The 28,000-nt window shown below is 40.5% G+C and overlaps 6 protein-coding genes across 7 annotated transcripts; 3 read left to right on the top strand and 3 right to left on the bottom strand.

Moving 5' to 3' along the window:
* Positions 1-4: 4 nt before the first annotated feature.
* LOC116249986 (nuclear pore complex protein NUP43) lies at positions 5-3,563 on the bottom strand. The gene is made up of 5 exons (XM_031623303.2): positions 2,737-3,563; positions 1,473-1,542; positions 804-1,038; positions 351-424; positions 5-251 (listed from the first exon to the last, which is right to left on the bottom strand). Exons 1-5 carry the CDS (start codon positions 3,411-3,413, stop codon positions 198-200), a joined length of 1,110 nt encoding a protein of 369 aa, XP_031479163.1. The 5' UTR covers positions 3,414-3,563; the 3' UTR covers positions 5-197.
* LOC126409915 (uncharacterized) lies at positions 3,465-8,138 on the bottom strand. The gene is made up of 4 exons (XM_050076806.1): positions 7,940-8,138; positions 7,693-7,819; positions 6,069-6,165; positions 3,465-3,527 (listed from the first exon to the last, which is right to left on the bottom strand). Exons 1-4 carry the CDS (start codon positions 8,013-8,015, stop codon positions 3,465-3,467), a joined length of 363 nt encoding a protein of 120 aa, XP_049932763.1. The 5' UTR covers positions 8,016-8,138.
* Positions 8,139-8,270: 132 nt separating this feature from the next.
* On the bottom strand, positions 8,271-8,867 carry LOC116249988 (probable steroid-binding protein 3). The gene has a single exon (XM_031623305.2). The coding sequence runs from the start codon at positions 8,742-8,744 to the stop codon at positions 8,445-8,447; it is 300 nt and encodes a 99-aa protein (XP_031479165.1). The 5' UTR covers positions 8,745-8,867; the 3' UTR covers positions 8,271-8,444.
* A 2,975-nt stretch (positions 8,868-11,842) lies between these two features.
* LOC116249806 (aspartyl protease family protein At5g10770-like) lies at positions 11,843-13,882 on the top strand. Its single transcript, XM_031623080.2, has 2 exons — positions 11,843-12,172; positions 12,325-13,882. The coding sequence occupies exons 1-2, from the start codon at positions 12,019-12,021 to the stop codon at positions 13,620-13,622; spliced, it is 1,452 nt and encodes a 483-aa protein (XP_031478940.1). The 5' UTR covers positions 11,843-12,018; the 3' UTR covers positions 13,623-13,882.
* A 1,734-nt stretch (positions 13,883-15,616) lies between these two features.
* LOC116250748 (uncharacterized) lies at positions 15,617-21,706 on the top strand. The gene is made up of 6 exons (XM_031624665.2): positions 15,617-16,163; positions 16,881-17,159; positions 17,367-17,540; positions 17,637-17,743; positions 19,564-19,898; positions 20,814-21,706. The coding sequence occupies exons 1-6, from the start codon at positions 15,963-15,965 to the stop codon at positions 21,437-21,439; spliced, it is 1,722 nt and encodes a 573-aa protein (XP_031480525.1). The 5' UTR covers positions 15,617-15,962; the 3' UTR covers positions 21,440-21,706.
* A 2,126-nt stretch (positions 21,707-23,832) lies between these two features.
* LOC116250879 (protein HEADING DATE REPRESSOR 1) lies at positions 23,833-25,405 on the top strand. 2 transcript variants are annotated; one of them, XM_031624853.2, is made up of 3 exons: positions 23,833-24,074; positions 24,350-24,687; positions 24,918-25,140. In XM_031624853.2, exons 1-3 carry the CDS (start codon positions 23,963-23,965, stop codon positions 25,002-25,004), a joined length of 537 nt encoding a protein of 178 aa, XP_031480713.1. In that variant the 5' UTR covers positions 23,833-23,962; the 3' UTR covers positions 25,005-25,140. The 2 variants fall into 2 exon arrangements, with proteins under 2 accessions (XP_031480713.1, XP_031480712.1); XM_031624852.2 differs by having other exon boundaries at positions 23,835-24,074; positions 24,913-25,405.
* Positions 25,406-28,000: the final 2,595 nt, after the last annotated feature.

Here is a 28,000-nt window from a genome sequence, read left to right as displayed (position 1 = left end):
GGCGTTGGCAGATGAGCAGCCATGAACTGCGAATGCTTAATTTTTTTTTAAGTTCTCAAGTACACACAGTTCTAACATGTGCATGTTACTCTATAAATTTCAGGATGCTACATGCTACTCGAGCTGGAAAGGCACATGATTTTGTGCTAAATGGCTAGGGGACCTCTGTTGTATTGTTATCTGCTCACAGTAAAGCTTCATGGTCTCGTTAAGACAGCTATTGTTTCCCACTCTAGACTGCAAACCACGGCCTGTACACCAGAGAGAGAGAGAAGTTAGCTACCAATTTGCTAATTGTGCAAAACAAGATCACTACAACTCAAAATAAAGATACATCTTTTTTAACTTACAGATGGGTTATGTGGATCGACTTCAAAAGCATTGATTGCACATGGCTCAGATAACAATTCGATGGGAGATTCACCTGTGGAATGGAAACAGAACGACCATCAGAGGAACAGAGAACATAACCTCACGTAACCAGCAGATACAAAAAAACAGAGGACCTACAAAATTTTATTATTATGAGCTAGAAATAATAAAATAAGTGTTGCAGGCACTGTTGAATCCAAGAAGTGGAAAAGGAAGCAGGTGCTGAAACATTCCGCATAGTTGATTTTGCTGTAATCTGCAACAAGGTTGTTGCTGGTACATAAAATCCTTTTGCATCAACTTTTTTCAAGCAATAGGTATGGCAGATGACTGTCCTTCTCCGTCTTTGTGAAACAATATATGCTCCAAATGGTAAAGGAATGAAAGAAACCAAAAAAATTTGCATATAGTTCAAAGTAAAGTTCATTTACCTGCTTCTACAACTGCTAGTACTCCATCTTCTGAGCACATCATGACCGGCGGAATTTGGACTGTTGAAGCAGACAGGTTTATGGACTGTATATATGGATCATATTGTACCTCCCAGACCTCACTTTCAGAGAGTGATTCAGTCATTATTCCACCAGGCCCCATCCCCGATAATGAAATTGGCTGCTGCGGCTGACGAAGATCCCAGGCAAAAACTGCACCTGAAGATGCTCCTGCCTTTAAATGATAAAGTTATTATAACAGTTGACCTTAGGCCATAATCAATCAGATACGAAACTCATAAGTCATAACAATTTAAGGCTATATTCTTCTTGTTTTAGTTTTTCCTGGACTTAAATTTTGCAGGTGAATATAGATCATGGGATCTTGGTTAAGATTGCAGATAACTATCTAGATTACACACAAAACAAGCAAGTTCTGGAAGAGACAAGGCTGACTTCCCTCACACCTAAAGTGTGACAATGCAAAACATAAATCCATGAGGCCATGCATAATAAAACACATAACATCAAGTCCTACTCATGCATAATTATAGCATATTAGTTATATATCAAGAAAATTTTCCTGCCCCAGAAGACATTGGTTAAACTACCACAGCAGAAATTAGCAAGTCCATCTTAAACAACAGTAACGAGTCACAGAGGGCTTACCACACAAATATGCTTTCGCGATGGATGGATATCTACAGAATGTACCATTCCTGGTGATGTCCCTCGGATCCTGCAACATAAGCACATCACTACTCACAAGCTGCTTCGCACCTACATACTTTAGGGCTCTCATTAATGGATGACAAAAGAGCACCAAAAGATTTGCCAAAACAAGCAAAAAAATCTTAGATGGGTTTCTCCATTAAAAGAAGTCTCTAAGTTTGAAACTTTCTTGTAATCATTTGTCAGTGATAATACTGTTCAAATTGTGACTCTCTAGCGATTTACTGAACAATTGGTCAACTACAGGGAAGGATCTGCAACGGTGCCTACATGAGCAAGTGCACATTTCAGTTATGTTGACGGACCAACGAGCCTTTAGCAATAAAATATTTCTTTAGGTAAGAAATAGAGATCATTTTTCTTCCTACGCTGCATAATCCTGATGCAAGTACCGCCAAAAGCTACACAGTTTTCAAAATTTAAGTAACCTGACTCAGAGGTTGCCAATAACGTTCCCTTTAACCTAAGTGTAATCACATAAAGAAAGACCAAAAAGATCGGCTCTTAAAGATATTAAGAACAAGAATTTGCAATATCGAAAATACTCATTGGAATGTGCATGTCCGCCAATCCCTGTAGACGAGGAAAAACATGGTAGGACTAATGAATTAACTGCTGTCCTTAGCGAAACTGGTCCCCAAAAGAAAAATAAAGGGCCAACCTGACATACTAAAATGAAAATGATCTTGCTTGCAAGAAAAACATATCTTCTCCAATGAACGGAGAAGAAGAAAACTATGTCCAATGCAGAAAGGAAATGACACAAGCAAATGGAAATCATTACTCGAACACGTAGATGAATGTAGAAACTAAATATAATATCATAATCTACGACAATTACCAAATGCAGTGGCCAAAGCATCAAGAAAGACAAACACATTTTCAAGGCATCAGCACAATAACATTGTCAAACCCGCATTAAAAAGTTAGAATAATCAGAAGGAATTCTCCTCTAAATTGTTAAGAACTTAAATCCTCTGATCTTGCAGGGCGCACATTGTCAGAATTTCTTCTACACGTAAACAATTGGCCAAAAACAGGACGATGAATCCTCAATATTGCTGATCAATATTTACTCTCCGCTCGGTAGGTCTACAAACTCACATTTATTAGAAACAGAAATTTTCACATATTATACAAATCAAAATAAAATGACAAACAATGAATAAGATAATTGAACGAAAAGGAACAAGAATCCAACCATTTTCCAGTAGAATGAGAAACGGGACCCCCAGTTTTCCTCTGATCCCACCACTGCAGATTAAACCCGGGGCCTCCCGTCACGAATTCTGCGGGAGACGCCCAGCAGACGGCGCTATATGAAACCAGGCCCCCGCTGTCGAAGACGCGCCGATGGTTCACGCCTCCCGCCTGGCCGATCCATGCTATGTTCACCCTCCCATCCTCCCCAACAGTGATGGCCTCGCATCTGCCTTCCTCTAGATCCATTCCCGCGATACCACCATTGTGGAACGGCCCGTCGGACGGGGTGAGTGACAATTCTGCTTCGAGGGTCGGCTCGACGGCGTCGACGACAAAGAAATAGAGGGAGCCCGACAAGGAGGAGGCCGCGGCAACAATGGGCTTGTGGGTGTTACGAGATGGGGAGACTCTGAGGATGGAGAACCTGCCAGAGGAAGGGGAAGATGAGACTACGTCGAGGTTGGTAAGGGACCTGGCACCGGAATTGGTGATGGCGGTGCTAGCGGTGGCATGGAGGGAGAAGATGTCGATGGAGGAGGAGTCGGAGTCGAAGTCGTAGAGTGAGGCGACGACGTGGCGGTGGAAGGGGGAGGAAGGAGGGAGCCACCTGAGGGCGTCGACGTATTTGGGCTGGTGGAATCTCTGGACCGTCACCGCTGCGCCACCACCATCCATGTCTTCCGGCCTCTGTTCTTCTCTTTGGGTGCCGACTGCTGGTTGGCCTTGTCAGGAAGACAGCCGGATAGCAGCGGAGGGTTTAAGCCTCTGAGGGCTCTCGCGACAGACAGCCTATGATTTGGTTTACGGGATTGTTTGTGTCAATGCATTTCCAGGGGAAAGTGCTAAGGAAATTCCATTATAGTCGAAACAAACACCAAAATAATGGAAAAGTGCATGTTAGAAAGTGTCACCTCTCTCTCTCTCTCCCTCTTCTCTCTCTCACAATCACAAAATAGATCTCTCTCTCTCTCTCTTCTCTCTCTCACAATCACAAATTGATGTCAGTGGCATTTTTTTGGATGAGTAGGAAATTAACAACCAGCCTCTTAGAAAAAAACAAGATTTTAAGGCATTTCATTTTCATGCGGTTGTAATTTTGTGCCGTATCAGAACGTGGATGGGGTATGGTGCACCTATCAACTAAGGTATTGTGATCCCACTGTCTACAATTTATGAAAGTAACACCTACAAAAATTAAACCGACAATACAATTTCTATATGACTACCTGTCTTACTTATTGGGGCTGTAAGTGGCATTCTCCACCATGTAAAGTCCAGTTGCTACTATTATATCCCTTCCATGTGATTTTCGAAATCACATCTCCCCCGTTCTCTTAGATGGACTTGCATAGTGATTGTGCTACGTAGAAACATCTTATTTTTAATCTAACAATTTACTTATCTACTTGGTTAGAGGGTTGAACTTACTCGACCCCCAAGCCTTGCAACACTGAAAAAGATACCGGGAAAGGTTAGATAAGTTTGATCAAAGTCTTCAATTTGACACTTTTCTCGCATTCCCCGTCTTATTATCTGCTCACCTTGACTTAAAGATTTTGCGTAGTTAACTTATAAAGTTCTAGCGACACAACTTGCGCAACCATGCAAACTTAACAGCGTTTAGAGGCTAAGGACCGAGAGTTTGAATTGAACTTTGCATGGCTCGTTACAGTGAACAAGCTGCAGAAAAGGATGAATGAACCTAGGCAACAGATGTGAACGACATAGTCAGCAGCGACAGTCTCGGCATGAGCCTCGAGCAGCCATTGATCTCTACTTTTGCATTGAGTCAAGCCTGAGCCTTCCGAACTTAGCTACAAGCACCGCCCAGCCTGGTCAGGCACATTGTTTGACATGGATCCAAATTCCTGACTGGATAAACTTGTTGGATCCGGTGTCTGGCTGAAGAGCCATGTTACCCGGATTATGACTCCATGTGTCTGAGGTTCATCTGTGGTCCAGATCCATAAACATTGGAGGGCTGAAAAGCGGTCAGGTTTATGAGAAATTCATCCTTGTCCAATTAGAATATTAGATGTGCCAAATCTATAACATGCGTGGATATGGATGCAGCTTGGTCATTGATTCAAGAGAAGACCCATATTGGTTCCTGTATCCGGTTATGCCACCCCATACTCAACCATTAACAATGAAGAATTTTTGAGAATGATACTTGTCATGTATAGGGTGCAATTTTTTTTTCTAAAATAAGTTCCATAAATCACACCAAAGAAATCCATATCGAATAGGATTGCAACACATATAATAGCCTATCTAGTACCCATTATTCATGCTGATATTCAAACTTCAAAGTGCAAGGGAGACATGCAAATGGGTCTGACCAGTCATACTAAGGTTCTTTGTCAATCGTTACCCGTGCAAGATCCAACCTGTATCCAGTTCCCCCTCCCTGGATTTGATCGATCCATTTTGTAACACTGATTGAAGAAGGGTTGCGTAATGATCTGAGCTTTCTATGAAAAGCTGGGGCTTAATTTTGTGGAGGTTAAAACTAAGCAAAAATGAGCAAACCTGGGTTCGAATGAGGCTGTCTTTTGCATAACAAGGCAGTGTGCATGTTATATACTTCATGATAAGGCCACCACCCAGAAAACACTACAAAATTAGTTCACGGTTTCAAATGTTGAAGTTTTTGAGAGAAGGAAGTATTTGTAACCGCACCAACTGCAGTAACATGACATAGCACTTAAGACACAATTCAAGTAAAAATCAACTTTTCATCAAGAAAGAAGCCAAACTGAACTTCTATTCAGATTATCAGGGCTATTGAACCACAAACCACATCGACACGGTGGAATACCAACTATGTAATAACACATACAGAGGGTCAAAAGGAAACGAAGACAAATTTAAAAACAGGAATACCAGCTCTGCGATACCACCAATCACTAAATTGACAACATAAACCAACAAAACCATAGAAACGAGCAAGTTATTTGCAGTTCAGCAGCTGCTTCTATGTTGCTTTGGCTAGTTACAAGATTCAATATAGATATAAGGACTGGACACCACAGAGCAAGGGCCAAAAGATATTATGATTTATCAAGCAGGATGCGTTATGAAGTTCCCGTGAGCCACAAAGAAGACACATCAAATTAAAAAGCTAATGTACAAAGAAACAACAGGCTACATCAACAGGAGCAGGAAAAAATTTTAGAAAGACCAAGAAAGGAACCACAAAAGTTATTGAATAATTGTAGTATCTATATGCGTCAGTGTGCTTGTGTATGCGTATGTATGTGTGTGTACATATATGACAGGTAACAAAAGAAGATGAACGACACGGGAGATCTAAGAGTGTAAGCTTACCAGTAGCAGAAAGCAAGCTTCTGAGGGAGTGGATGCTTCCAAGGAAGCAAGCTTCCAACCCCAGATACGAGCTAGTGGTAGTGATGCATCCAGCAGGCTGTATACAGCAATAACATGTACAAAAATACTAAGGCTAGTCAAAGAAGGGTACACGAGAAATTGATTTTGGAGTACCTTGCCATTTACTGTACAATACTACACAGTACCCATCAGCAGTTTTATCACCATCGCCTATTTGCCACCAAGCCCACCTACTGTATTTAGTCCAGATGGAGAGGGGGTGGTGATTTAGCGGAAATATATGGTGAGTGGAAGGTGATCGACTATTGAGAGAATGATAGGTTCTGTATGTAAATGACAGAGAAAATGGATGATTATGGAGATTATGATCAATGAAAGGTGGTGGACAGTGAAGACAACAAACAGAAAGTGATTGAAGAAGGACAGTGGCAGATAGGTGGTGAATGGTGGAATTGATGACAAATAAAACGTGATAAAAGTAGAAATAAAGGTGGACGTCAAATGATGGAAATCGCATTTGATGTAATGGAGACACAAGTGAAAATTTGATCTGAAGTAGTAATTAGTAATTACGCCTGTAGTACAACTTCTGCTGAATAAAAGTTTTCCCAAAAGAACCATGAATAGCAGAATAAGGTAAACCTTGCGAACTCCACACAGCAAAGCATGAAAAGCTAAAACTTAATACACCCATCATTCCAAGCCTTTCAATGTGTGGAAATAAAAAGTACTTCCACGCTACAAAATCAATTATCACCACAAGCATACAGTGCAATAGCTACCTCATTTCAGCCAAACCATGTAATGTGACTTGCAGTATTAACTATTAACATAAAAAACAGATATCCTTAGTTCTTGATCTGAAGAAACTAAAGTACATTAATAAGAAAAGTACGTATTGATCCACTTTCTCAAGCCATGCAAAGCTGGTTCAATTGATCGGATAAGCTAATAACATCCTAATGATCAGTATATTATATGTACTATGCTTCACCAAAATGCTGCTCCTGTAGGGTTTTCCTTGACTGCTTATGCACAAGAATATGATGTTATCAATAGCCAACTAAAAATGTATTTTCATTTTTCAACCAACAGAGGAAAAGACTTGCATTGACATCAAGAACTCTTTAAGGGATTCTCCATCGGCTGCATCATGATAGCCCAACATTCTCTTGTCTTGTCAGCCACCATTAAATAGTGACGTTGGTAGTCAGAGTTATACCGTTGCTCTAAGATATTCACAAAGAATGAAACATGACGAAGAGACTGGAGAAGAAAAAGTAAATGCTTCACCGGTCTCCTCGAAGAATAAAGGAACGTCCCTCCTGTCTTTAACAACCTCTAGCTACATCAACCACATGTACATGCCAGAATACTTTGGAAGAAAGGGAAGAAGTGGCGTAGCATGTCAACGACAAAAGAGAGTACATCCACCGTTGGTACTCCACCTTAATGAAAAACGAAATTATGAAACCCCATTTGGGTGTGAAAAACCTAGTTTTCCGCCAATCTAATTCACAGTAATTTGCACATGCGAACCAAAACATTATATTTCAAGAGGTGGAGTTCAAGCAATTGACTAAAAATTCCTATCAATTTTTACCTCGTTTTCCGGTGGTCTAAAGGGAAAGACCGAACAGATTGAACACGGCTTACCAAGGATGCTCCAGCCTTCAATACTCCTAATAAATTGGTCTGCTCAAAACAAGTGAAGCAGATCCACGACACCCCTAGTGGTCAAATGCATTCCCAGAAGTTCTATCAGAGATGCTATCAAGAGATTCAGAAGCAAACACTCATAAAGCACCAATAGTTTAGCAGCAAAGATAAGGAGAAGCCTGTCAACTAACACAGAAATGAACACGAAGAACACCACCAATCCTGATAACAATAATGGATCACTTGTAACGTTATACCGCTAACCATGAGAATCCACTCAGACACTCACTGAACCAGGATAATGAGATATACCCACTTGGGTTTTTTCAGATATGTCCATACTATAGAGAGAAAAGGGCCCATCGACATTGAGAACTAGACGACGCGACCCTCGAAGTTTTAACAAAGGGGATGCTATCAGAAGATTCAGAACAAACGCTCATAAAGCACCAAAAGATTAGCAACAAAGTTCAGGAGCAGACTGTCATCTAACACAGAAATGAACACTAAGAACACCCCCAATCACGATAATAAGAACAGATCTCTTATAAGCCCACATCGTTAACCATGAGAATCCATTCAGACACTCCCGGAATCAGTATACTGAGAAACCCAAAATACCCACTTGAGTTTTACACGGATACTCATACCATAAAGAGAAAAGGACCCATTAACATGTTTCCACATATTCGAGTACTACACGACGCGACCAACAACAGCATACTTGGCCTCGAACTTCTTCTCCCAGTCAAGGAGGACGCCCAGTTCGTTCTCGGAAAGTCCGTCCAAGGAAGAGCAGATATCTTCCTCCTTCTTGCTCATCTTGGCTAGCGCCCTGCTGGCGTCCTTGCCGGCAAACATGCAATAATCGCCACCGGGCCCGTAGAAGTTCCGGGCGGCTGACACGTCGAAGATCCTCCCCTTGATCGCGACATAGATCGGTTTTCCGGCGTCGGAGCCGTTGAACCCCCTGAGCTGCTGTGCCGTTAACTCCATAACTTCCCTTCCCGTATCTCCCTCCCAATTCTCTCGCTCAGGGCAGAAGATATTGAAGTTGGTGGTCCGAGAGAAAGGGTCAGTGACTCAGTTTGGCCCTCAATATTTTTATGGATTTGGATGGTGGCAGGGTAGGTGGGGTTGCTAAAATTGGCCAGGGAGGTGTAGCAACCAGTCAAACACCGACTCGTTACTCTGAGTTAGGGACTAATAAGGTGGTAGCACTGGCAGGGATGGATGCCGATCGGCTATCCCACCAAATCAGATATGAAAAAAAAAATCTAATATTCAATTAAAACGTTATATCCGAATTAAATTTAAAAAAGATACAATTCAGTTTTAAATAAATATCTCACATCCAGTATCTATCCATTTTGGAAGTCGGTTTTTAATATATGAATATATGATTCGAATTTGTATACTAAAATGTTGTATTCAATCAATTGTTAATTCAAAAGCTGGATTCTGATCAGATTTCAATATCGTAAATGTTTGTGATTTAGACCCATTGATTTGCTGAAACATGAATCATACCAAAATTAGAATTAGGGAAGAAGGAAATATCTTCGAGAGGCCAAAGCTTCTTTCCTTTTTCTTTTACTCTCGAAGTTCAGAAGCAAAATAACCATCAACTACTAAGCATCCCGCCCTCGCTGCTGTTGAGAAAAATAAGAACAAGTTGTAGAAGAAAAAGAAAAGGAAAAAGAAGAGAATGATCCAGGGAACTCACACTGTTGCAACTATCAAATAGGCTAACAAAAAAAAAGACAAATCATTTGAATAGTTAGCTTAGTTTTAGAGTTATTTCTTGTCCATTCTTTCCTGTTATGTACAGGAACACACGTAATTTTAAAATAATCAACTTGGACCGAAACTTTCGTTCTACTTACATTATAAATTGTGTTTGAGTGATGCTTACATATGTCCTAGACAGTTGCAATAATATTTCGGTATGGCCTGATTTTGTCTTGTTTCTTCACTTTGATTCATCCTGTCGGAAGTCTCATGTTGTAAACTCGTCACGAGTATTCCATTCTATAGATACGCAAGAAAATGCGACAAGGAAAAAGCTGGGCGCCATTCATGAACTTGACCAAGTTGATGGGCCACAGAAGTTTTAGATCCGTGAGTGCTTGTCCCTGTCGACCGGTAGTGGAAGTTGTTCTTGGAATATACATAGACTAATTGGTAAATATCAGATTACTTAGGAAAGGGATAGAAACCAACCAAACTTTCTAAATTTGTGCTAAAAAAAGTTTAAAACAAAATTTGAACTTCGTAATGCGTTTTTAAATACCAATTTTATATAAATCATGTTTTGCTTCAAGCTATTTTGTAAAAAGGAAATCTATCCCTTATGTTTATCAAAATTTTGATGTTATACGAACCGTTGATGTTTAGATTATTAAAAAAACATTATCAAAGTAAAAAAGTAACTAATTTAATACATGCTTCTCACCAAATCACTTTTAAGATTGTACCTATATGGTTGGATTGCAAGAAAATTACTTTAACAATTAATTTTAATGGGCCCAGATTTTGTCTATTACCTAACTGGTTTGGCTTTTACCAAGTTTCTTATATAGCAAGGAACAATAATCTCCATGAATTGATCTTCTACAGATCCGTGGTTGAAAGAAGAACAATGAGAAAAATATGTGAACTAATACTATATAGTGAAAATTCTCATCAAGAAAAGATCAAACAATAAGATTGTTCTTTATTTATCTAACAACTATTTATCTAGCATGTAATGTGGAAGGGCTTAAGCCTGGGCATTGAGCTGGGAACCTGACGAGTAAAAATGTGATTTAAGCAATACTCAATTTTTCAAAAATTGGGCGCCGGGCAGAGGCCTAGGTGGGCCAACTCAACTTGACTCACCTCGATAATTTATATTTAATATTATTTTATTATGTACCATATATACATAACTATATATATTATTATAGTTAATTATACATTCTTTTATATTAAAAATATATTTTTTAATATTGATTGGGCAAGTCCACAGTTACAAGCTGCGGCCCGGCCTTAGCCCAACTCCTTATCGGGCTGGGCCTCTCTAATTCTCAAGCTTAGAAGGCCTCAGAACCCACCTCATGCAGTGGGTTAGAGGATGAGCTCGACGCATGAAGCTCGCGAGTGCCCATAGCACTCTAATGTTAAGCCAAGTCCCAGTTCCGTCCCTCCGTAGGCTAAGCTTCCTCGCGGTAATGTCCTGGTGGTAGGTAAAATCCATGGACAGGACTGAACTAGCCTTTCCCCAGATCTAACATGTACTGCCCTACCAGAGTCTCCTGAGCTAAATGGGGTGTGAGATACGGCCTTGCAGGATGTTGAAAACTTCACTGCCTGCAATAGATTGTGTGCTTGTATTTGCACTTGGAAGTGACAGTTTTCATCTGGATGTAGTGAATAAAATCATGTGGTTGGTTGAAAAAACCGTGAAGCCCACAATATGTGAATAGTATAATAACGTGAACTAAGCACAGATCATCATCTGTCATGGGACCAGTAAGATTAATTCTTCATCTCGAGCTTGGAGTCGTCCTTTGCTTTAACTCGTTGTGTCAGACAGGAATAATTTTGTGAAAGCCAAGAAAGAAACTTCCAAGGTGCAATACTTTGGAAGGTAGTCACCGGTTGAACTATAGAACACGACAAACTCCCAAAAGACAAGGAATCAAAATTCTGCTTAGACTCTTTCTCTTACCGTTCACAAGGCACCAATAAACTGTTATTTTCATTTTGGTGTACACCACCATTGATGGCTCAAGGATAAGGGAGAAAGATCAAGTAAATTGGCTGTAGTAATATGTATGAGATGATTTGGTATGTGAACATCTCAGGGTGGAAAAGACAAGTGGGATAAGAAATTAAAAAAGACAAGAACTCATTTTCACCACGTAAAGAAAATGGCAACATGTGGTGTACAGGTACGTGATACATGATTGATGCTGTTCTCTGATACCATTTTCATCTCCATTATGGTGTTCGATCACCTCACGAGCATTGTTCCAAAAGACAGGCTAGGAAAGTCTTGTACCATTTGATGCCAGGACTAATGCATGTGAATCCCAAAAATAATTTCCCCCACCAGTGTATTTGAGCGGGACATCATGCCACGGCCTCCCCTTCTTGTTGTTATCATCCATAAATCCAAGACCAACAAGAACCCGACCCCTTCTTCTTCTTCTTCTTCTCTGTTTCTGTTATCTGTCTGACTCTCTCTCTCTCTCTCCCTGTGCTGTTTCCACTTTACTTCTCTTCCATGGCTTCTTCTGCTCTTTTTTTTACCATTTTCTCGGTGCTCTTCATATGTCAAACTAGCTGCAACTGCACTCCGTCGGTGGAAAGACACTCAATTCAGCTGAGCCAGTTGGTGGGTTATGATGATGCACCTGCATCAACACCGGTGCAACCAAGTAAGGCTCTATTTTTGTGGACCGAATGTGGTCTTGTCTCTTCATAAATTTAGCACTTAGATTGGTCCATGGTCGTGTATTCGATCACTGCGATCAATCAGGCAGAACCAGATTCCATGGCTAATGTGTTGGCTGTTGCATCCTTTTCTCAGTTTCATGGACAGGAAGAAGGGGGAAGGGTGAGGATGCAATTTTGCTTGAACTAAGAAGGCTTTGGCAATGGGATCAAAGAAGGCACAAGAGGAGACTGAAATCAGATATAGCCCGTGTGGCCTTCTTACAGAGCCTGGTAAGCAAGCATGAACAACATGCCGGCAAATCAATCGATACAGCCGATGGGGCTCGTGTTCCTTTGACATCAGGAAGGAAGTTAGACACACTCAATTATGTCACCAGAATTGGAATTGGGAGTCAGCAAATGAGTGTGCTTGTGGACACAGGAAGTGACCTCACATGGGTTCAGTGCTCACCTTGCACATACTGCTACCAACAACAGGACTCACTCTACAACTCTTCCCTTTCTTCCTCCTACATCCCAATTGCTTGCAATTCCTCTGCTTGTGGATCCTTCGAGATGTCTGCTGGTTGTGCATCTGCTTCCACCTGTGCCTATGATGTAGGTTATGGCGACGGGTCATACACACGAGGGGATCTGGTACGCGACACGCTGATGATTGGCACTGACACGATTGGTGGCTTTCTATTTGGATGTGGACACAACAATCGAGGATTATTTGGTGGAGCAGCTGGATTGCTAGGCCTTGGGAGGAGCCCCCCTTCTTTGATCTCTCAGACATTTGCTAAGTACAATGGTGTTTTTTCCTACTGTCTGCCATCTGCCCATGAAACTTCAGGTTCCCTGATTCTAGGGAATTCTTCCTTTACATTTGCTTATAACACAACCCCTTTTGTTTATACCTCCATGTTTCAGCATCCCCAAGTCCCTACATTTTATCTTCTTCATTTAATTGGAATTACTGTTGGTGGGGTTTATATAAATGCTTCTTCACCTTCTCCTGCTGATGTTTCAAGCAGCGGCAGGACTTTGATTGATTCTGGGACAGTGATAACCAGACTAGGCCCTTCCCTGTACAAGTCAGTAAAGGATGAGTTTGTGAAGCAAGCAGCTGAGTTCCCTTCTGCACCTAGCTTTTCCATTTTAGATACGTGTTTCAACTTGAGTGGCTTCACCGAAGTGAGCATTCCAACACTGCAATTCCATTTCAGCAATGGTGGTGGCATTGTGGGTAGTGATGTTCAGGTTAACGTTGATGCCTCGGGGATTATGTATGTAGTAAAGAAGGATGCTTCACAAGTGTGCATGGCATTGGCGAGCTTGCGGAGAGAGGATGAGTTTGCAATTATGGGAAATTATCAACAGCAGAACTTGAGGATTATCTATGATGTAAAGGAGTCAAAGGTGGGATTTGCTCCTGAGGTCTGTAGGTAGACTGAAGCTAATAACTTTTAGCTTCTTTCTTATCATGATATATGCTTTTTCTGGTGGTATAATTTCAACCATATCATCAGCTTTCTGCCCCATAAGCTGTGGAGTTTGTTTACTGAAAATCAGAAAGCAATGTGACATTCTAATACTATTGGTACCTTTATGTATATGCAGCAGATGTATGACAGTGCAAATTTGCATGTATGTGGCTGTCAAGTATTGCATGCTTTAGCTAAAGAAACGAGACTCGAAAGTGACATTGGCATTGTGTATAAAGCCTAAATGTGCAATTTATTTCATGCGAAACACATTTACAGTAGATGCAATGTTTTCAGTTGCTGTTCAACTGAGAACAACTCTCCTTTAATGATCTGAATTGTCTTAGTTTTCAATGTCGATGGCGGAGATCACAGAGTTTTATGGACTCAGCAGTCTTGCCAACCTAGAAAGCCTGTGACTGCCATGGTCCATTCCGGTCAGCTACTGATACAAAACTCTAGAACACCCCTTCCTTTGTTTCCAAGAAAGTCTCCCCATCATTCCATTAGCCTAGCAGAAAAAAGGAAAGAACACGAAGTGTTAAGCTCTCTTGTTTTCCTTTTAGTTGAAGACGGCATCCTTCTAGCTGTATCTGCATAGCCATTGTGAGCAGAAGACATTTGCACTTGAAAGAGACTATCTGAAATCTCTGTGTCTTTAATTATCTGTTAATGGTGAGAAATTATGCCCTTATAGCTTCATCTAGCTAATCCCATTTGGCTCGATGTACTTCATCCCAACATGACTAATAATCAAATATTACAAAAACAACGATGTTATAATGTAACCACAATCAAATAAGGCTGATGCATAGGAACTGATTGGACGGGAGCCCCTGGCCGTGCTGGTTTAATTCAGCGTTATAAGATTCAGAAAATTGAATCTGATGGGCCATGCTACGGGTCGCTGAATCGGCTGATTCAGTAATCAATGAATCAGTTGTCGATATTTTAACTCGTTCTTTTCAAACATAAATGGAACAAATTATGTAGGAATAAAGTCTCTAAAGTCTACCAGGGGGAGTCTACTTGTGTAACAAAAACTATTGGTAGGCACACTATTTTTTCTTGTTTCTTGTTTCTTTTTTCAGCGAAGGAACAGTCTTTTGATTGGCGTTTAATAAAATTTGCTCCTAAAATGTAAAAAGTTTGAAGATCAATTTGCATAGAAAACGAATGAAATATACTCATATAGAATATAAAAATTTTGTCTTATTCTTCTCTGTTCATTATGATGGATCAAGCGGTCCTAGACCTATTTATAACATAATAGAATGGGGAGAGAAGGGGGGAACTCCGGACTCCATTGGAGGGAGAGAAAGAGAAACAAAAAGAGGAGATGAGATTAGAAAGATGGACAATAATCGGTTCACTTTAGCTTCCATAATAACACTCATAATTCCAAGTTCAACATTTTTCAAGGAAACGCCCTTCCTTCAAGATTGGAACTGAGGACGTGAGTATAACACGCCACCCAACCCAACCGGTTGTGCCATCTAAGTTTGCAAACGGATCAAATCTAATATAGGTATTTGATATTTTTATATTGAACTAAATTGAACTTAACGGCTCTGTATCCAAACTACTTGCGCCACTATTTGCAACGAATCGATCTTGGGCAGACCTAAATCTGTTTCCTGAATCGTCGGGACGGCTCGGATCCAAAGTCCAGGACACGGGAAAACCTTCCCCACCATAACGCCCATGGGCTCCTCCCCACCGTAAGCGACCCCGGAGAGACGTGTTTGACAACCGTACACTGTCCATCCCCACGGTGGGAAGTGGAATATCTGAAATGCCCTTTACAGGACTGTCAATTATCCACAAAGAAATTGGAAAAAGATTGAGTTGATGGTGGTAGACTAGTCATTTGACATATTGAAAAAGGAATATAAAGCAGGCGTCTTATTGGCGGAGAAATAATTCCTTCAAGGCGCGAATCTCTCATCCACTCGCAGGAAAAAAAAAAAAGAAGAAAAAAAATATTTTTACTTTTGTTTTTCATTTATGATTTTTGTTTTTTCTCTTTTCTTGCTTCTCCCTTTCCTTTTCGTTTTTTCGTTTCTGGAAGGGAGGAAGAACCAGCCGAAGGGAAGGGGAAGGGAAGGGATCTGGGATCGAAGCGCTTCTGCTCCGTCCGCGCACGCCGTTGGATTTCGTCAACGCTCGCTCCTGTCCGTTGATTCGGTTTCCTTTATCGTGCCACCTTTCTTGCTTCCTCCCCACTTTCGTCGTCTTCTTCCTCCCGTTGATCGCAGAGGCGAGGACTTGTGAGGTTTTCTGAGGGCAATCTCGTTGGCCCCGGATGGTTCAGATGATAAATTCTGGAAGCTTGGATGCGAAGAAGGGGGCGATGAAGCAGACCGTGGCGTTCCCGGAACCGGAATCGACAAAGAGGTCCGTGGTGAAGTTGGAGATCGCGGACGAGGAGGAGGAGGAGGAGGAGGAAGAGGAGGAGCGCTGGCCGCCGAGCAAGAGGTGCAAGCACCCCGCGCCGTTCCAGCAGGTAGGGACCCGGTTCCCTCGTGGTGTGCCGTTTTTGCCCTGAATCCCGCTTCTCCTTTATTCTTTTATTGCATTCTCTTGTGCAGTTAATACTGTTTTCAAGGAATTGGAGGATTTTGATGTGCATGTCTGATTATTTTCATATAATTCTGCATGAGCTGCGGGATTTGGACCACCTGATTTTCCCCTTTCTCTAGCTACCTGTATACTCGCCCTCTTTTGGTGAAAGAAATTCTGTGAATGTTATAAGTAGTTGGGTTCATTTGGGGAATTCGATTTCGTGGTTCTTAAATGGTTCGGACTTGCATTAGGACCAAATTTGCTCACGATCTCCTTAAAATGTTTCCTCAAGGAAAATCGCGAAAACATTGTTGGATGCGTTTGGTTTTACAAGGAACGACAATTGGTCTTCCTTTTGGATTAATTGTTATTATAAACGGCTCATGATTTCCTTATTCTCTGTGCCTTATTTTGATATCTGAAGGCATCTGGATGGTGGAAAGCTGTTAAGTTGTGATGCATTTGATTTTGTGAAGAGTGGTTAGTGAAGGGGTACTGTGGGCGTGCTTCTTTTCTGAAATCCTCTTGGCCGGAAAACTTGAAGTTGGCTGCCAACTGAATTCCCCTCAGCTTCCATGAAATCCTGGCTATCTAGAAGTTCTATTTTGCGTCTGTGTTGGAAAACCATCTTTATCACTTATTTTGTTTCTCTTGACAGTGGTGCATGGAGACGAGCATGGTTCCGCCACAGCCAGCTCTTTATAATCCCTTTGATGAACCTAGCCCACTCGGCTTGCGACTGCGGAAAAGCCCATCACTTTTGGATTTGATCCAGATGAGACTTTCTCAAGGCGATCCTGCTGCACTTGGGGCTGATAGCAGTGGAGGTCTGGATTCCGCAAGAAGTGACGAGAAAGGTGCAGTGGCTTCTTGCACAAGTGACAAGTTGAAGGCGTCCAACTTCCCTGCTTCGCTGCTAAGAATTGGTTCCTGGGAGGTATACTTTTTCTTGTGTTTAAAACATTTTGGTGTGCAACAGGAATTTATACTGTATTCTGGTTCAAATAAGTGTCTGTTCGGCTGCTTACTAGGATTTTATGCTGATTGTTTCTTATTAAACGTTGAGTTTTGCACCTTTTTAGCACTCACGCATATCATGTGGTTTTTAATCAAATTTGTTCTGTTTTCCTTGTATATAACGCAGTGTGTCTCAAGGTATGAAGGTGATCTGGTTGCAAAATGCTATTTTGCAAAACATAAGCTTGTGTGGGAGGTTCTTGATGGTGGTCTCAAGAGCAAAATTGAGATCCAGTGGTCAGACATCACCGCTTTGAAAGCTACCCTTCCAGATAATGGGCCAGGCACTCTTGATATTGTGGTAAAATCACTTGAGTGTCTTCTATGTTAAGGTTGATAATGGAATTTTCTTGACTTGTTTATATTTCATAACTTAATTGCCTTGATTCTGTTTCAGTTAGCTAGACAACCTCTCTTTTTTAGGGAGACTAATCCACAACCAAGGAAGCACACGTTGTGGCAGGCAACCTCAGATTTTACTGGAGGGCAGGCAACTATGCACAGGTAACTTGATTCTTTTATAGTAAGTTCAACCTCACGGATTCAGGTATAACCTCTACATTTCACCTCCTACATCATTTCTAACAGACAACCTCTTTCTGTGTAGCACCATTGTGGATCTGTCTGTGAGTCCAGAGTTTAGGGTGTCTAGTTAAATGCAATATTTATGCAGAAGTCTTTGGTGCGGAAATTGGAGATGATTTTTTAGACGATTGACATATTAGTCTGTTTATTACATGTGGATCATTTTGGAAGACTTACAGTCTGATCATGATTATTGTTTTTGTCCCAAGTCATTGCGGGTTCAAAATATGGCTTCGAAAGAAAGGAAAATGAAATGTTATTTATGTTTGAACTTCATAACCAGGAGACATGTCACATTGCCTACTATATGAAATAGTCCTAAAATCATGTGGGATATATCCAATATTCTTCAGAGAAGTTTCTTCCACATAGATAATGGGCCAACCCTGATGTCTATAGTCCATGTGCTCATCCTCTAGTATCACATGCTAGGTAATAGGAGACCATCTTTAATCATATAATGATTCTTGAATCCAAACCCTCACTTTGTAATATCCCTGTCTGTGTACTTAATGGAATAAAGATATGCTGATTCTTATGGGTTTTTAAGATGCATAAACAACATGGTCACTTTGTTTTGCACCTCTAATTTGGATATTGTATCTACTTGGCAGTTGGCAGTGATCGCAATTAGTAATTTTCACAATGGCTTGTGTCATACATTTCTATTATAGATCTCCACAAGCATAATATTTTAAATGATGAAATTCTTCAACTTTTAACATCTGCCTACAGAATGTTCTGCACGAGCAACAAGACCAGTACTTTTTTTTTTTTACTTTTGAGTAATTATTTGCATTTTTTAACAAACTGTTGAGCATGGAAAACCACTATTCTTGATGGGGGTGCAGCTTAAGCTAGCTTGTTAGAATTTCCATTTGATCTTGGAGACCATTCTTTATGAGCGGCATGTGTTGTCCATAGTCACTTGAACAACTATCTCTTACCTTCTTCTACTGGATGCAGGGCATGACATTTTATATCCAAATAGTTAGGTAGAGTAGCAACTTTATATCTATATTACAGCTCAGGATTACAAATTTGAAATGGGGTGCTTGTTTTTTAATGGAATAAGAGAAATATGTTCAAGTTTCTAAAATTTTCATTTACCACGTGAAATATAAAACACACTACAACTAACTACGACTAATATGCAGTTGAATGAAAAAATTTCAAAGCTTAAGCATCTTTGTTTTTGCCTAAATGGTAAAATTCAGTGGGTAGATGTTTCATTACTAACAAAGTAGGCCACTCCTTGTCTGTGGATTGAAGAGTATGGAGAGTTTTGAACATGATTACTTGTAAATGAAAAGGATATGTGAAGGCATTCGTGAAGCAGGATTTGAGGAAGCGGTATAAAGTGGGAAGGGAACTGGAGTTGGGAAGCAAACTCTTAAGACGGGAAAGGGGTTTTCTCGTAATTGTGGTTTTGTAGTTTATGCTCTGCTCTTTCTCTGGATTAAAGCTTTTTCATCAAATTAACCTCTTTTTTTTTGTTAGAACTTAGAACACATATTTCGTAAAGTAAAATAATCTTAGCTTATACTTTAGTCAAACGACTCAAACCCCAAGTAGTCTTTCTTCCTTCTTCTTTCTTCTCCTCCTATCTAGATAATAGTCGTTCCAAGAACATACTTTTCTCTCCCAGTCAAATTCTTCATTGTGATATTCTGTGGCTGCTTTGACTTATGTAGTTCTATGTATATCATGATCATGATATGTCCAAACTGTTCACGCAGGAGACATTTCTTAAAGGTGCCTCATGGGTTGCTTAATAAACATTTTGAGAAGCTCATTCAATGTGACCCGCGGTTGAACTTGCTAAGTCAGAGAGGAGATATATCCTTGGACTCCCCATACTTTGATTCCAGGGCTCCTGCATTTGAGGATCAAAGTGACTCAAAGTTTCATGGGTTTGACCATTCGAAGGATAATCATGTTTCAATGTTCTCTGGCTGTCCAGACTCTGGATCAACATGTACTGCTCAGTCATTGAGCTTGAAGACTGAGCCTGTGGATCCTGTTGGTAGAGTACATGAATCTGTCTCTCATGAAACTCCTTCACCTAGCTCAGGTATGCTCTTTCAGCCTGTTTTAGCTCTTGTATAATTTTGCAAAATGTGAAGCTGATGGTTATTTGAACGTCACGTGGCTTGTTTTAACAGTCAGTCAAGTTACTTTGGTCCTTTGCTTGGTATGCCATCACTATTGCTACCAATGTGCTTGACTGCTCATCAGCATCCCTAGCTGGACCACGAGGGACCACTTTTGACCAACAACCAAGAGAGAATAATGAATTATTCAATAATTTAATTCTTTATCAAGTTTTTATTTCCAGCTGTGGCCTCTAGTGAAGTGATTGAAAAGTTATAGGTGCACTGTGTTCTCCTAAATTTCAGTTGTCTATTCTTTTGAAAAAAACCACTTGTTCCTGGCATTTCTGGTTGTCTAGTTTGGTGCTTGCCCAAGGACAGCATGATACACGTTGGTGGGTGCAGAAAAGACTGAATATTCATGACCATGTATCAGTAGCATGTTTCATACTCAGGTGCACGGTGTTGTCAAGGCATTTCTTGTAACAAAGGCTAATCTAGGACATTCTTTCTTTTTCACTCCTCATAAAACACTATAGTCCAGGCTTATGTGTGCCGTTGCTCCAATTTATTGTGTTTTTTCTCTCATGTGCTTGAGTTCTCGTTGCTGGACTCTGCCTCCATAAAACTCATGCATGTTTCGAGTCTTTCGACAGTAGAAAGTAAGTTAGAACTTGGACGTTTGCTTCAGACCAGTGATTTAGCAAGAAACCTTTCCTTTTTTTTTTCTCCAAGGGCAAATGCTGTTCCTGTCTTCTTCTTTATATTTTTCTGCTGTTCTAACAAGAAAGGACTTTCTTTCTTCTGGACAAAATGCTTCTCAAGGGATATTGCTGTTTCTAACTGTCTGCCTTTATCCCGTTGGACACAATTACATTATTTAAATTTGCATGCAGTGATGGACTCAAGGGCTATTGAAGACCGTACGTGCAATGAAAATGTAGTGTCAAAGGGATCAAACTTTTGGGAACAATTGAAGGTTCCTTCTCTCCGGGGTTCTATGTCGGTGACTGATTTAGTAAATCACCTTGAACATTGCATCACAGAACAGATGACTTCTGGAAATCCTGCTATGTCTGGTGAAGACCAGTGGAACAAAGACGTTTTGGACGAGATAACTCAGCATCTACTCAGTGATTCACAAAATCCCTTGGCTTCTGATGAGCAGTGTCTCATGTCAAGAGTGAATTCTCTTTATTGTCTTCTACAGAAGGATGCAAATACAGATCATGCACTACATATGAACAGTAAAAAAAAGGTTGATGCAGAAACCAGTACAGACGAGGAATCTGATGACGATGATGATGATGAGCGTGATACTGTGTCCCCACTGGGAGGCAAAAGGAAAATGTCTGAGTATGCAACATCATCTAAATCCAAACTTGATAATGTTAATAACAAGCAGAATTCAGCAATGTCTAGAAAGGACTCTCTTGGTGATTTGCTGCTTGGCCTTCCTCGAATTGCATCTCTTCCAAAGTTCTTATTCAATCCATCAGACGATGGTGGCCGTGCAAGGTGATGTAGTTTCAATTCAGTTGAGAGCTCATTGTATAAATTGTAATATTTGAACAGCAATTCTGTAGTATCTTGTCCTCTGTCCTATTGTTTCTGTTCCAACTGGATTTAGATGTTGAAATCCGTGATGAGAAGCTCTTAGATCTTGGGATTCAGATAATTGCACATGACGAATCCTGATATAGGAAATGTTCTACAATATTCATGCTTGTTTCTGCATATCGATGTAAATTGATCATTTTGCAGCTATGTACTGTACCCTCTTCCTGTATGTGTTTATGCATGTGGCATGCATGATATACGGCTGTTTTAGTTTGTTCTTTGTTGTTTGTTTTCAATTATCAAGCAACTGGAGTCTCTGTTGTAGACCAGACAGATACAGACTGTCGTTCTCAAAGCATACTAAGGTGCTCGTGTAAGACTTTTTTTCTTTTATTTTTTGGGAAACTTCCTTTCAGGATCCTGTCTTTAGAACATAATATAAAATTCAAGCATCATGCCTTTGAATTTCCCAGTATGCGCTGTAGAGCTTTGCTATGAATTGTCAAACAAGGGCTCATCATTTTGTATGTTTTCTTATTGTAGGTCCGAGTGAAATGTGTGTCAAAAAGATATCGTTGACATTTTATTCAACTTGATGTTAAGTGTTCTATCGCTGTAGTAATTAACGTGTACTGGTTCTTCATGGAAAGAGTTGGCAGGTCAAATTTCAGTTTTATACTCTGTTTAATATGCAGGTAGAGATTAACCTTTCGTCCTTTGTTTAATAAAACCATTTATTTTCCGTAGTAAAAGGTAGTTTTAAAATGCTGATGCATGCCTATTCATGAAATGCACGTTCTCTATACCATTTCGTAAAACGATTCATACACGCAAGTTGTGTGAGACAAGTTTGGTCAGGTCCTGGCAGTCTGCACAACTTGCGCCTATGGTCAGGCCTCTGCCTTCGACGGTAAAACGAATGGTTCTAGTGGCATTAGAAGACTGCAAAGCCAGATGACCTGATCTGTACTCAGCTGAGCGTATGAAGACGGAACTTCAATCTCATCATCAGCAGTTATATCTTGTGTAGCTCCGCGTGGGCTCAAAGTCATGTACTTTCTCTTTCATCTTCCACGATCCCTTTCGTAAAATAATACATCACTGCAACCAATTGGTTTTCGGCAATTTTATTGCGCAATCAAGAGCGTGGAGCTGCACCTGTCATATGCAAACCACAGTTTCATATGAGAATGTAGGTTTTAACTGGAGCGCGTCAATACAATACCTATTTCACCTGGGCAGTTGGGAGCGTCAATCGTTTTCATTTCATGGGCCATCTCCTTGGTAAATGAGGGAAACAAACATCTTCTAAATGAAGAATGTTGATAATATCTGTTTCTGAATTCCTTTTGGACATGAAACAGCCTTTCTTTTTCCTTTTTTTTTTTTGTTCGTAAAGCGACATGAACCATCTCTTGTACAATGATGGGAGGCAATTATGTGAAATCGTCCATCTAAAGAACAGGAATGGTGGGTGGGAAGCCAACATGAAGCTCCATCCACCTGCTCAGATTAAAATCATCAAGTTGAAAGAAAAGTGCCGACACGACCCTGCCGGAGGTTCTTCCTCCCAAGTTGAAAGAAAAGTGGGTGCGAAGATTCACTTATGAAATCGAACTAAAGTTTGTACAATTTTTAGATCAAAGGACATTGGTGAAAGAAAAGATTGAGATGCATTACATAAAACAAGCTTTATGGAAAGCTACTAATGATGGTACACCGACCAGCATGTGGTCTTGGTGACGTTATACATTGATAGGGCACACAACGTGGCGATTATAACGGTGCTTAATAGGAAAAACAGGTCAACAATCAAGAACAGGTTTCTCGTGAATTACCATATTGATTACTAAGCTACAATTACTTGCTGTAACAAAACCTCCATGCTAAACCCTTTTTGCTCAAACCACGTTACAGTTTAAAAAATGTTGGCAACTTATAAGTTCACGCCTACTTAATGGCATCTGCATTTTAAGAAATCTATCTTTTGTTACTCTAAACATGGTTAACTATTCACATGATAGCATCAAGGGGTTTGGATATGAGAGACCCATATCCAAAGTCCAATAAGTGAATGGATCATGAATGGGACCCAGGTGATCCGGTACGTGTTGAGACGAAGACAAACAGGGAGCAAGGCCGTCCAAGAATGTGGAAAGCGTTGCGACTGACATAATAATAATTTCCCCAACCAACTGCAAGAGAATCTTCGTTGATGCCCTCTCGAATGGAAAACTTAAAATATGTATGTTATATATTTCTAGTTGGAGTAAGTCTGCAAGGTAGATAAATAAAAATAGAAAAAATTGGCGCAAGAAAGAGAAAACAAAGAATTATTTTAGCAAAAAATAAAAGGAAAACATTGATGGCAAGAAAAGGCCCTCTCATCTTCCTCCACCTTCCCACCTGACCAGACCTTCTTAGTTTCTTTAGCAGGTCTTCCTCAGGGATTCTGCTCTGTGATCTTTTCAATCGTGTTCATCAGATGGGTAGGGATCCCGCAGGATCAGACCCGAGGCCTGGGAGCCAATCGCCTCTTGATGGCTTCTCCCCGCTCTCTCCTACTCGGATTTTCTGGAACTCGCGGAAAAGAAGGGGTAATTCCACATAATCCCTTCCCGAAAGCTTTGCTCTTTGCTTTGCAGAAATCGTGTGGATAATCTCTAGCTTTCTGTTTCTTGTGGAATAGTTTGCTGCCATCTTCTTCATTTCCATGTTTCTTGTGGAATTGCTCGTCCCCATCTTCTCAGTTTCTCTTTTGCTCGAACCAATCTTTTCAATTACTTGTGGAACTGAGCACACGCATCTTAGTTCCTCTGTTTTTTTCTCGGGAATTGCTCGAAACAGTGTTTTCAATTAACCTGTTGATTAGGGATGAAGGAGAAGGAAGACGACAGTGAGAGAGAGAAGATGGAGATGGACGCTGCTAAAATCGAGGAATTGCAGGCTTCCCCGTTGGAGAAGGATAAACCGGAATTGGAGCAGAGTGGTGCTTTCCTGTCGGAGAAGAGGAAAGCGCTCTTCGAGCCACTGGAGCCACTGAACGCCAACGGTCGGCGACCTCTGCCGGCTGAATCGCTACTGCCACCGCCGGATTTCGACTCCGCCGTGTACCCACGGGGATGGTTGATTGGCAAGAAGCGCAAGCTCGTCAACGTCGACGTCGTAGAGAGCATGCGGAGGATTGCCGTCCAGGAGATGAATAGGAAGGTACTCCTGAACTTCACCCATCTTTGGACTTCATTTGCTTCTTTCCGCAAGCTGTAAGTATTTCTGATTCCTGCTGTAGTGCCGGTGATGGTTTCGTTCATTAGATCTATAAATTCCAGACCATTGCATAAGCCGTGATCTGATTTTTCACTGTACTAATGAGCTGATTTAAACGATACCTACCGTGAAATTAAGATCATAAGTGAATTCGATGGCTGTGACCAGGACAGAGAGATCAACGGTCTGAACGAGCAGTTGGAGGAGGACGCCAGGTGCCTAGAACATTTGCAGCTTCAACTAAGAGAGGAACGGAGTAAGAGGTCGGAAGTTGAGAGGGAGAACTCGATGCTTCAGGACCAGATTTCGATGCTCATGAATATGTTGCAGGAACATGGTGCAATGGAGGAAGGGGAAGAAGTAGAAGATGATGGACATCCCCAATGAAGCAGGACATACGGTTAAGCTACCTCAGTGCTTCTCCCCTCTTTGGTAAGTTAGAACTGCTTATATATCCATGATTCACATTCATCTTCTTGCGCGTGTAATTTCCATTGTTTGGCTGTAGCGATTTGCAATAAGTTGTATATGATTGCGTATGACGATGGTGTATGTTCATGTTTGTGAATGAACAGCCGGTGAACGCTGGGTAAAATAAGATGTGTATATTTTGCAGAGTAATGAATGTAGAATAGTGTGTACATGAGAGAATCTTCTTTCATTTGTTTTTGGCAAGTGGAAAGCACAATTTTTTTCCCCTCATGTTTTAAGCATTGCAAAAGAACATGCATTCTGTAATGGGTTCATGTCGAGCAAGCATAATTTTTCACAACAATTAAAGGTGAGGTGATTAAGAGCCAACAAAAGCTCCATTCACTGGGTTCCGACTCTACTTTTAAAATAGAGGCAGTCAAATTTTGCCGATCAAATGGGAAGCTGTATAATTAATTATATTAAACTAAAAAATTGGGTCACCAATTTTACAAAATTCGACAGAAAAAAAAAAGGAGGAACAAAAGCAAGAGAGGGATATAGGGAGGCTAATTGGCGGCAGGCAGCAAACGGCGGCCAATCCTAAAGGGGGCGGCAGACAGCAAGGAAAGGTAGTGAAAGCATCCCTGGGAATCAGGTTGTTGCACTGCTCTCACAAGCCCCGTCGTCCCCTCCATTCTTTCTATCTTTCATGATATAGACTTACCTTTGGAGCTCGAGGGTGACGCTTGTATTATAGTTCAACTTGCACATCAATATTTTTTTTTGCAGCATAGAAAGTTGATGCCTTGAGATTTCAAAATGAAGATTGGCCGCCTATCAACTCCCACCCCGTCCGTTGCGCCAACCCCCTTAGGAATCCAAAAGCCCCGTAAAGGTAGTTAAATTTTGATACTTGAAGTGTCTCTTTTGGCATAAGTTACTAATCAGAGTTGTCTGCTTAATCACAACTTAAAGCTACATATCTTCAACAAATTGCACATCCACGGGACCACGATGCCCTTTCTCATAATTTTCCGGCGAGCGAAGGGTGCAACATATAAGTGAAAGTAAGAAGGAAATGTTTCAAAAACATTCCACCAGCATGTTTGATGGTATACGCTGGGAAGCAAAGGAAAAGATAGAGAATGAAAATTATTCAAGGAAAAGAGTAGCATGGGCCCATTCTATAGGTGGGAGTTGGTCGTTATGTTCGCTGACCACCCTGTGTTAACTAACTTGCTAGTGGAAAGTGGACAAAGGCGTTAGTATGAAAGGACAAAATGATTCTGAGCTAGATCCAAATCCGCTTTTTTTTTTCTCTTGATCTTATTGTCAAATTTGCTCAATTGTCTCCCCACATATTTTTATTCTCTTTTCTTTTTTTTTCCCTTCAATTTTATGATTTGTGAGCATTACTCGGTGCCCAAAACAGGAACTTCTTTTTTGTTTCTTTTCCAGTTGGAATTTGCTGAAGAACAGGTAAATTTGAGTTTGTTGCAGCAGTTGGAATGTGGGTGTGAGGTGAAAGAAAAAGCTTCAAGGAGAAAAAGAAAGAAAGAAAGAAAAGGGTTTCTTTGTCTTGAAGGAGGCTGGTAGGAGAAAAGTTGGACAAAAAGGTTCCAACTTCGCTACGTCATAAGCTAAGACAAACAAATAAAAGTTGGATACGTTTTCTTATTCAAAGAACAAATAAACACGAACTTGATGCGAAAGTGCATTCTAAATTTGTCAAACTGGTAATTTATTCGAAAGGGGCACCAGATATCTCTTCCGTTTATGGTTTAGAGAGAGAAAGAGAGAGTAGTGACGGCAAGAAACTAATGAACAGATCTTTTCTTTTGTAGGTTTTTTTTACAAAATAACTTGTTTAAACGAGTTTTGGAACCTTTGATTCTGGAACATGATTTTCTAATGCAAGAAGCGAAAAGTAAGGCTTAGATTTGATCAAGAATGGGGGTTCTTCATGTTGAATTAATTCCATGTCAAACAGGGCAGACTGATCCAAAATTTTGGTAATCTTATAAGTTTAAATTGCCTGTGGTTTATGAAAAAAGGAGTAAAGGCCATCCATTAATTACAATGGCACAAACACTTGGCATGTGAAGGCCATCAAATTCAAGATTTAAATTTTGTAAGGATCTTGTGAATTAACTTCTTCGTTTAGTAGTTTAGTAAAAACATGAGGCCCTCATTGCCTTTGCAGAAAATTCGAGTACCTTTCATAGCTATGGCACAAAAGGCCGAGGGCAGAAGAACAATTTCAGTTGGAAGTTCCAAAGTTTAAGGGGCGTTTTTTTATGACCACATATTCGGAATCTGATTTGTCGTTGGGTCTTATCTTAAACCCGGTCTTGTCAAACTACAGATTTGAAACTATAAATTTAATCGTTCTGTTATCCTCAATTGAGTAGGAAGGAGCTTGACTTCAAATCCAAGTGCATGAGTGGCAAATTATTCTCGTCATAGTTGATGCACCTTTCGAAGAAGATTTGAAACTATAATATATTTTGAAAATCACGGATTTGAAATTATAAGATCTTAGATCCCAAAAATCTCAAATCATATCTGGTTGGTGTTTTAATTTCTTGAACCTTTTATTGCAAGCATTTTTGTTCATGTGATAGTCAAACAAGATGTGACTAGAACATTTAAATATATTAATAGCCAAATGTAAAGTAATAAGAGAGTAGCAATACCTACTTGTTGATTTACGTGAGGAACTTACCGAGGAAGAGGCATGCGAATTCTTAATAAAACAAAGATAAAACCTTTCACAAACTTGAAAGTTTGCAGTTCAGGCAATCCAATTCTGAAATAGATCTCTATTTTTTGGATTTAAAAA

The sequence above is a fragment of the Nymphaea colorata genome, chromosome 3 (assembly GCF_008831285.2).
Source record: "Nymphaea colorata isolate Beijing-Zhang1983 chromosome 3, ASM883128v2, whole genome shotgun sequence".
NCBI lineage: Eukaryota > Viridiplantae > Streptophyta > Magnoliopsida > Nymphaeales > Nymphaeaceae > Nymphaea > Nymphaea colorata.
Note: the sequence above shows the minus strand (reverse complement) of the source record. Positions and strands in the feature narration are given on the sequence as shown.

Excerpts from the sequence above, each read along its gene's own strand:
- LOC116249986 (XM_031623303.2), bottom strand. The coding sequence starts at position 3,413 with ATGGATGGTGGTGGCGCAGCGGTGACGGTCCAGAGATTCCACCAGCCC. Across the intron at positions 1,039-1,472 it reads CGCGAAAGCATATTTGTGTG|GCAGGAGCATCTTCAGGTGC; the intron begins GTAAGCCCTCTG and ends TATCATTTAAAG. Across the intron at positions 252-350 it reads TCGATCCACATAACCCATCT|GCCGTGGTTTGCAGTCTAGA; the intron begins GTAAGTTAAAAA and ends TCTGGTGTACAG.
- LOC116250879 (XM_031624852.2), top strand. The coding sequence starts at position 23,963 with ATGGGTAGGGATCCCGCAGGATCAGACCCGAGGCCTGGGAGCCAATCG. Across the intron at positions 24,075-24,349 it reads GAACTCGCGGAAAAGAAGGG|GGATGAAGGAGAAGGAAGAC; the intron begins GTAATTCCACAT and ends CCTGTTGATTAG. Across the intron at positions 24,688-24,912 it reads TCCAGGAGATGAATAGGAAG|GACAGAGAGATCAACGGTCT; the intron begins GTACTCCTGAAC and ends GGCTGTGACCAG.
- LOC116250748 (XM_031624665.2), top strand. The coding sequence starts at position 15,963 with ATGGTTCAGATGATAAATTCTGGAAGCTTGGATGCGAAGAAGGGGGCG. Across the intron at positions 16,164-16,880 it reads ACCCCGCGCCGTTCCAGCAG|TGGTGCATGGAGACGAGCAT; the intron begins GTAGGGACCCGG and ends TTCTCTTGACAG. Across the intron at positions 17,541-17,636 it reads CAGGCACTCTTGATATTGTG|TTAGCTAGACAACCTCTCTT; the intron begins GTAAAATCACTT and ends ATTCTGTTTCAG.
- LOC116249988 (XM_031623305.2), bottom strand. The coding sequence starts at position 8,744 with ATGGAGTTAACGGCACAGCAGCTCAGGGGGTTCAACGGCTCCGACGCC.
- LOC126409915 (XM_050076806.1), bottom strand. The coding sequence starts at position 8,015 with ATGGTTAGCGGTATAACGTTACAAGTGATCCATTATTGTTATCAGGAT. Across the intron at positions 7,820-7,939 it reads TTCTTCGTGTTCATTTCTGT|GGGTGTCGTGGATCTGCTTC; the intron begins GTTAGTTGACAG and ends TTTGACCACTAG. Across the intron at positions 6,166-7,692 it reads TTAGACCACCGGAAAACGAG|CCTGCTGGATGCATCACTAC; the intron begins GTAAAAATTGAT and ends TGCTGTATACAG.
- LOC116249806 (XM_031623080.2), top strand. The coding sequence starts at position 12,019 with ATGGCTTCTTCTGCTCTTTTTTTTACCATTTTCTCGGTGCTCTTCATA. Across the intron at positions 12,173-12,324 it reads ATCAACACCGGTGCAACCAA|TTTCATGGACAGGAAGAAGG; the intron begins GTAAGGCTCTAT and ends TCCTTTTCTCAG.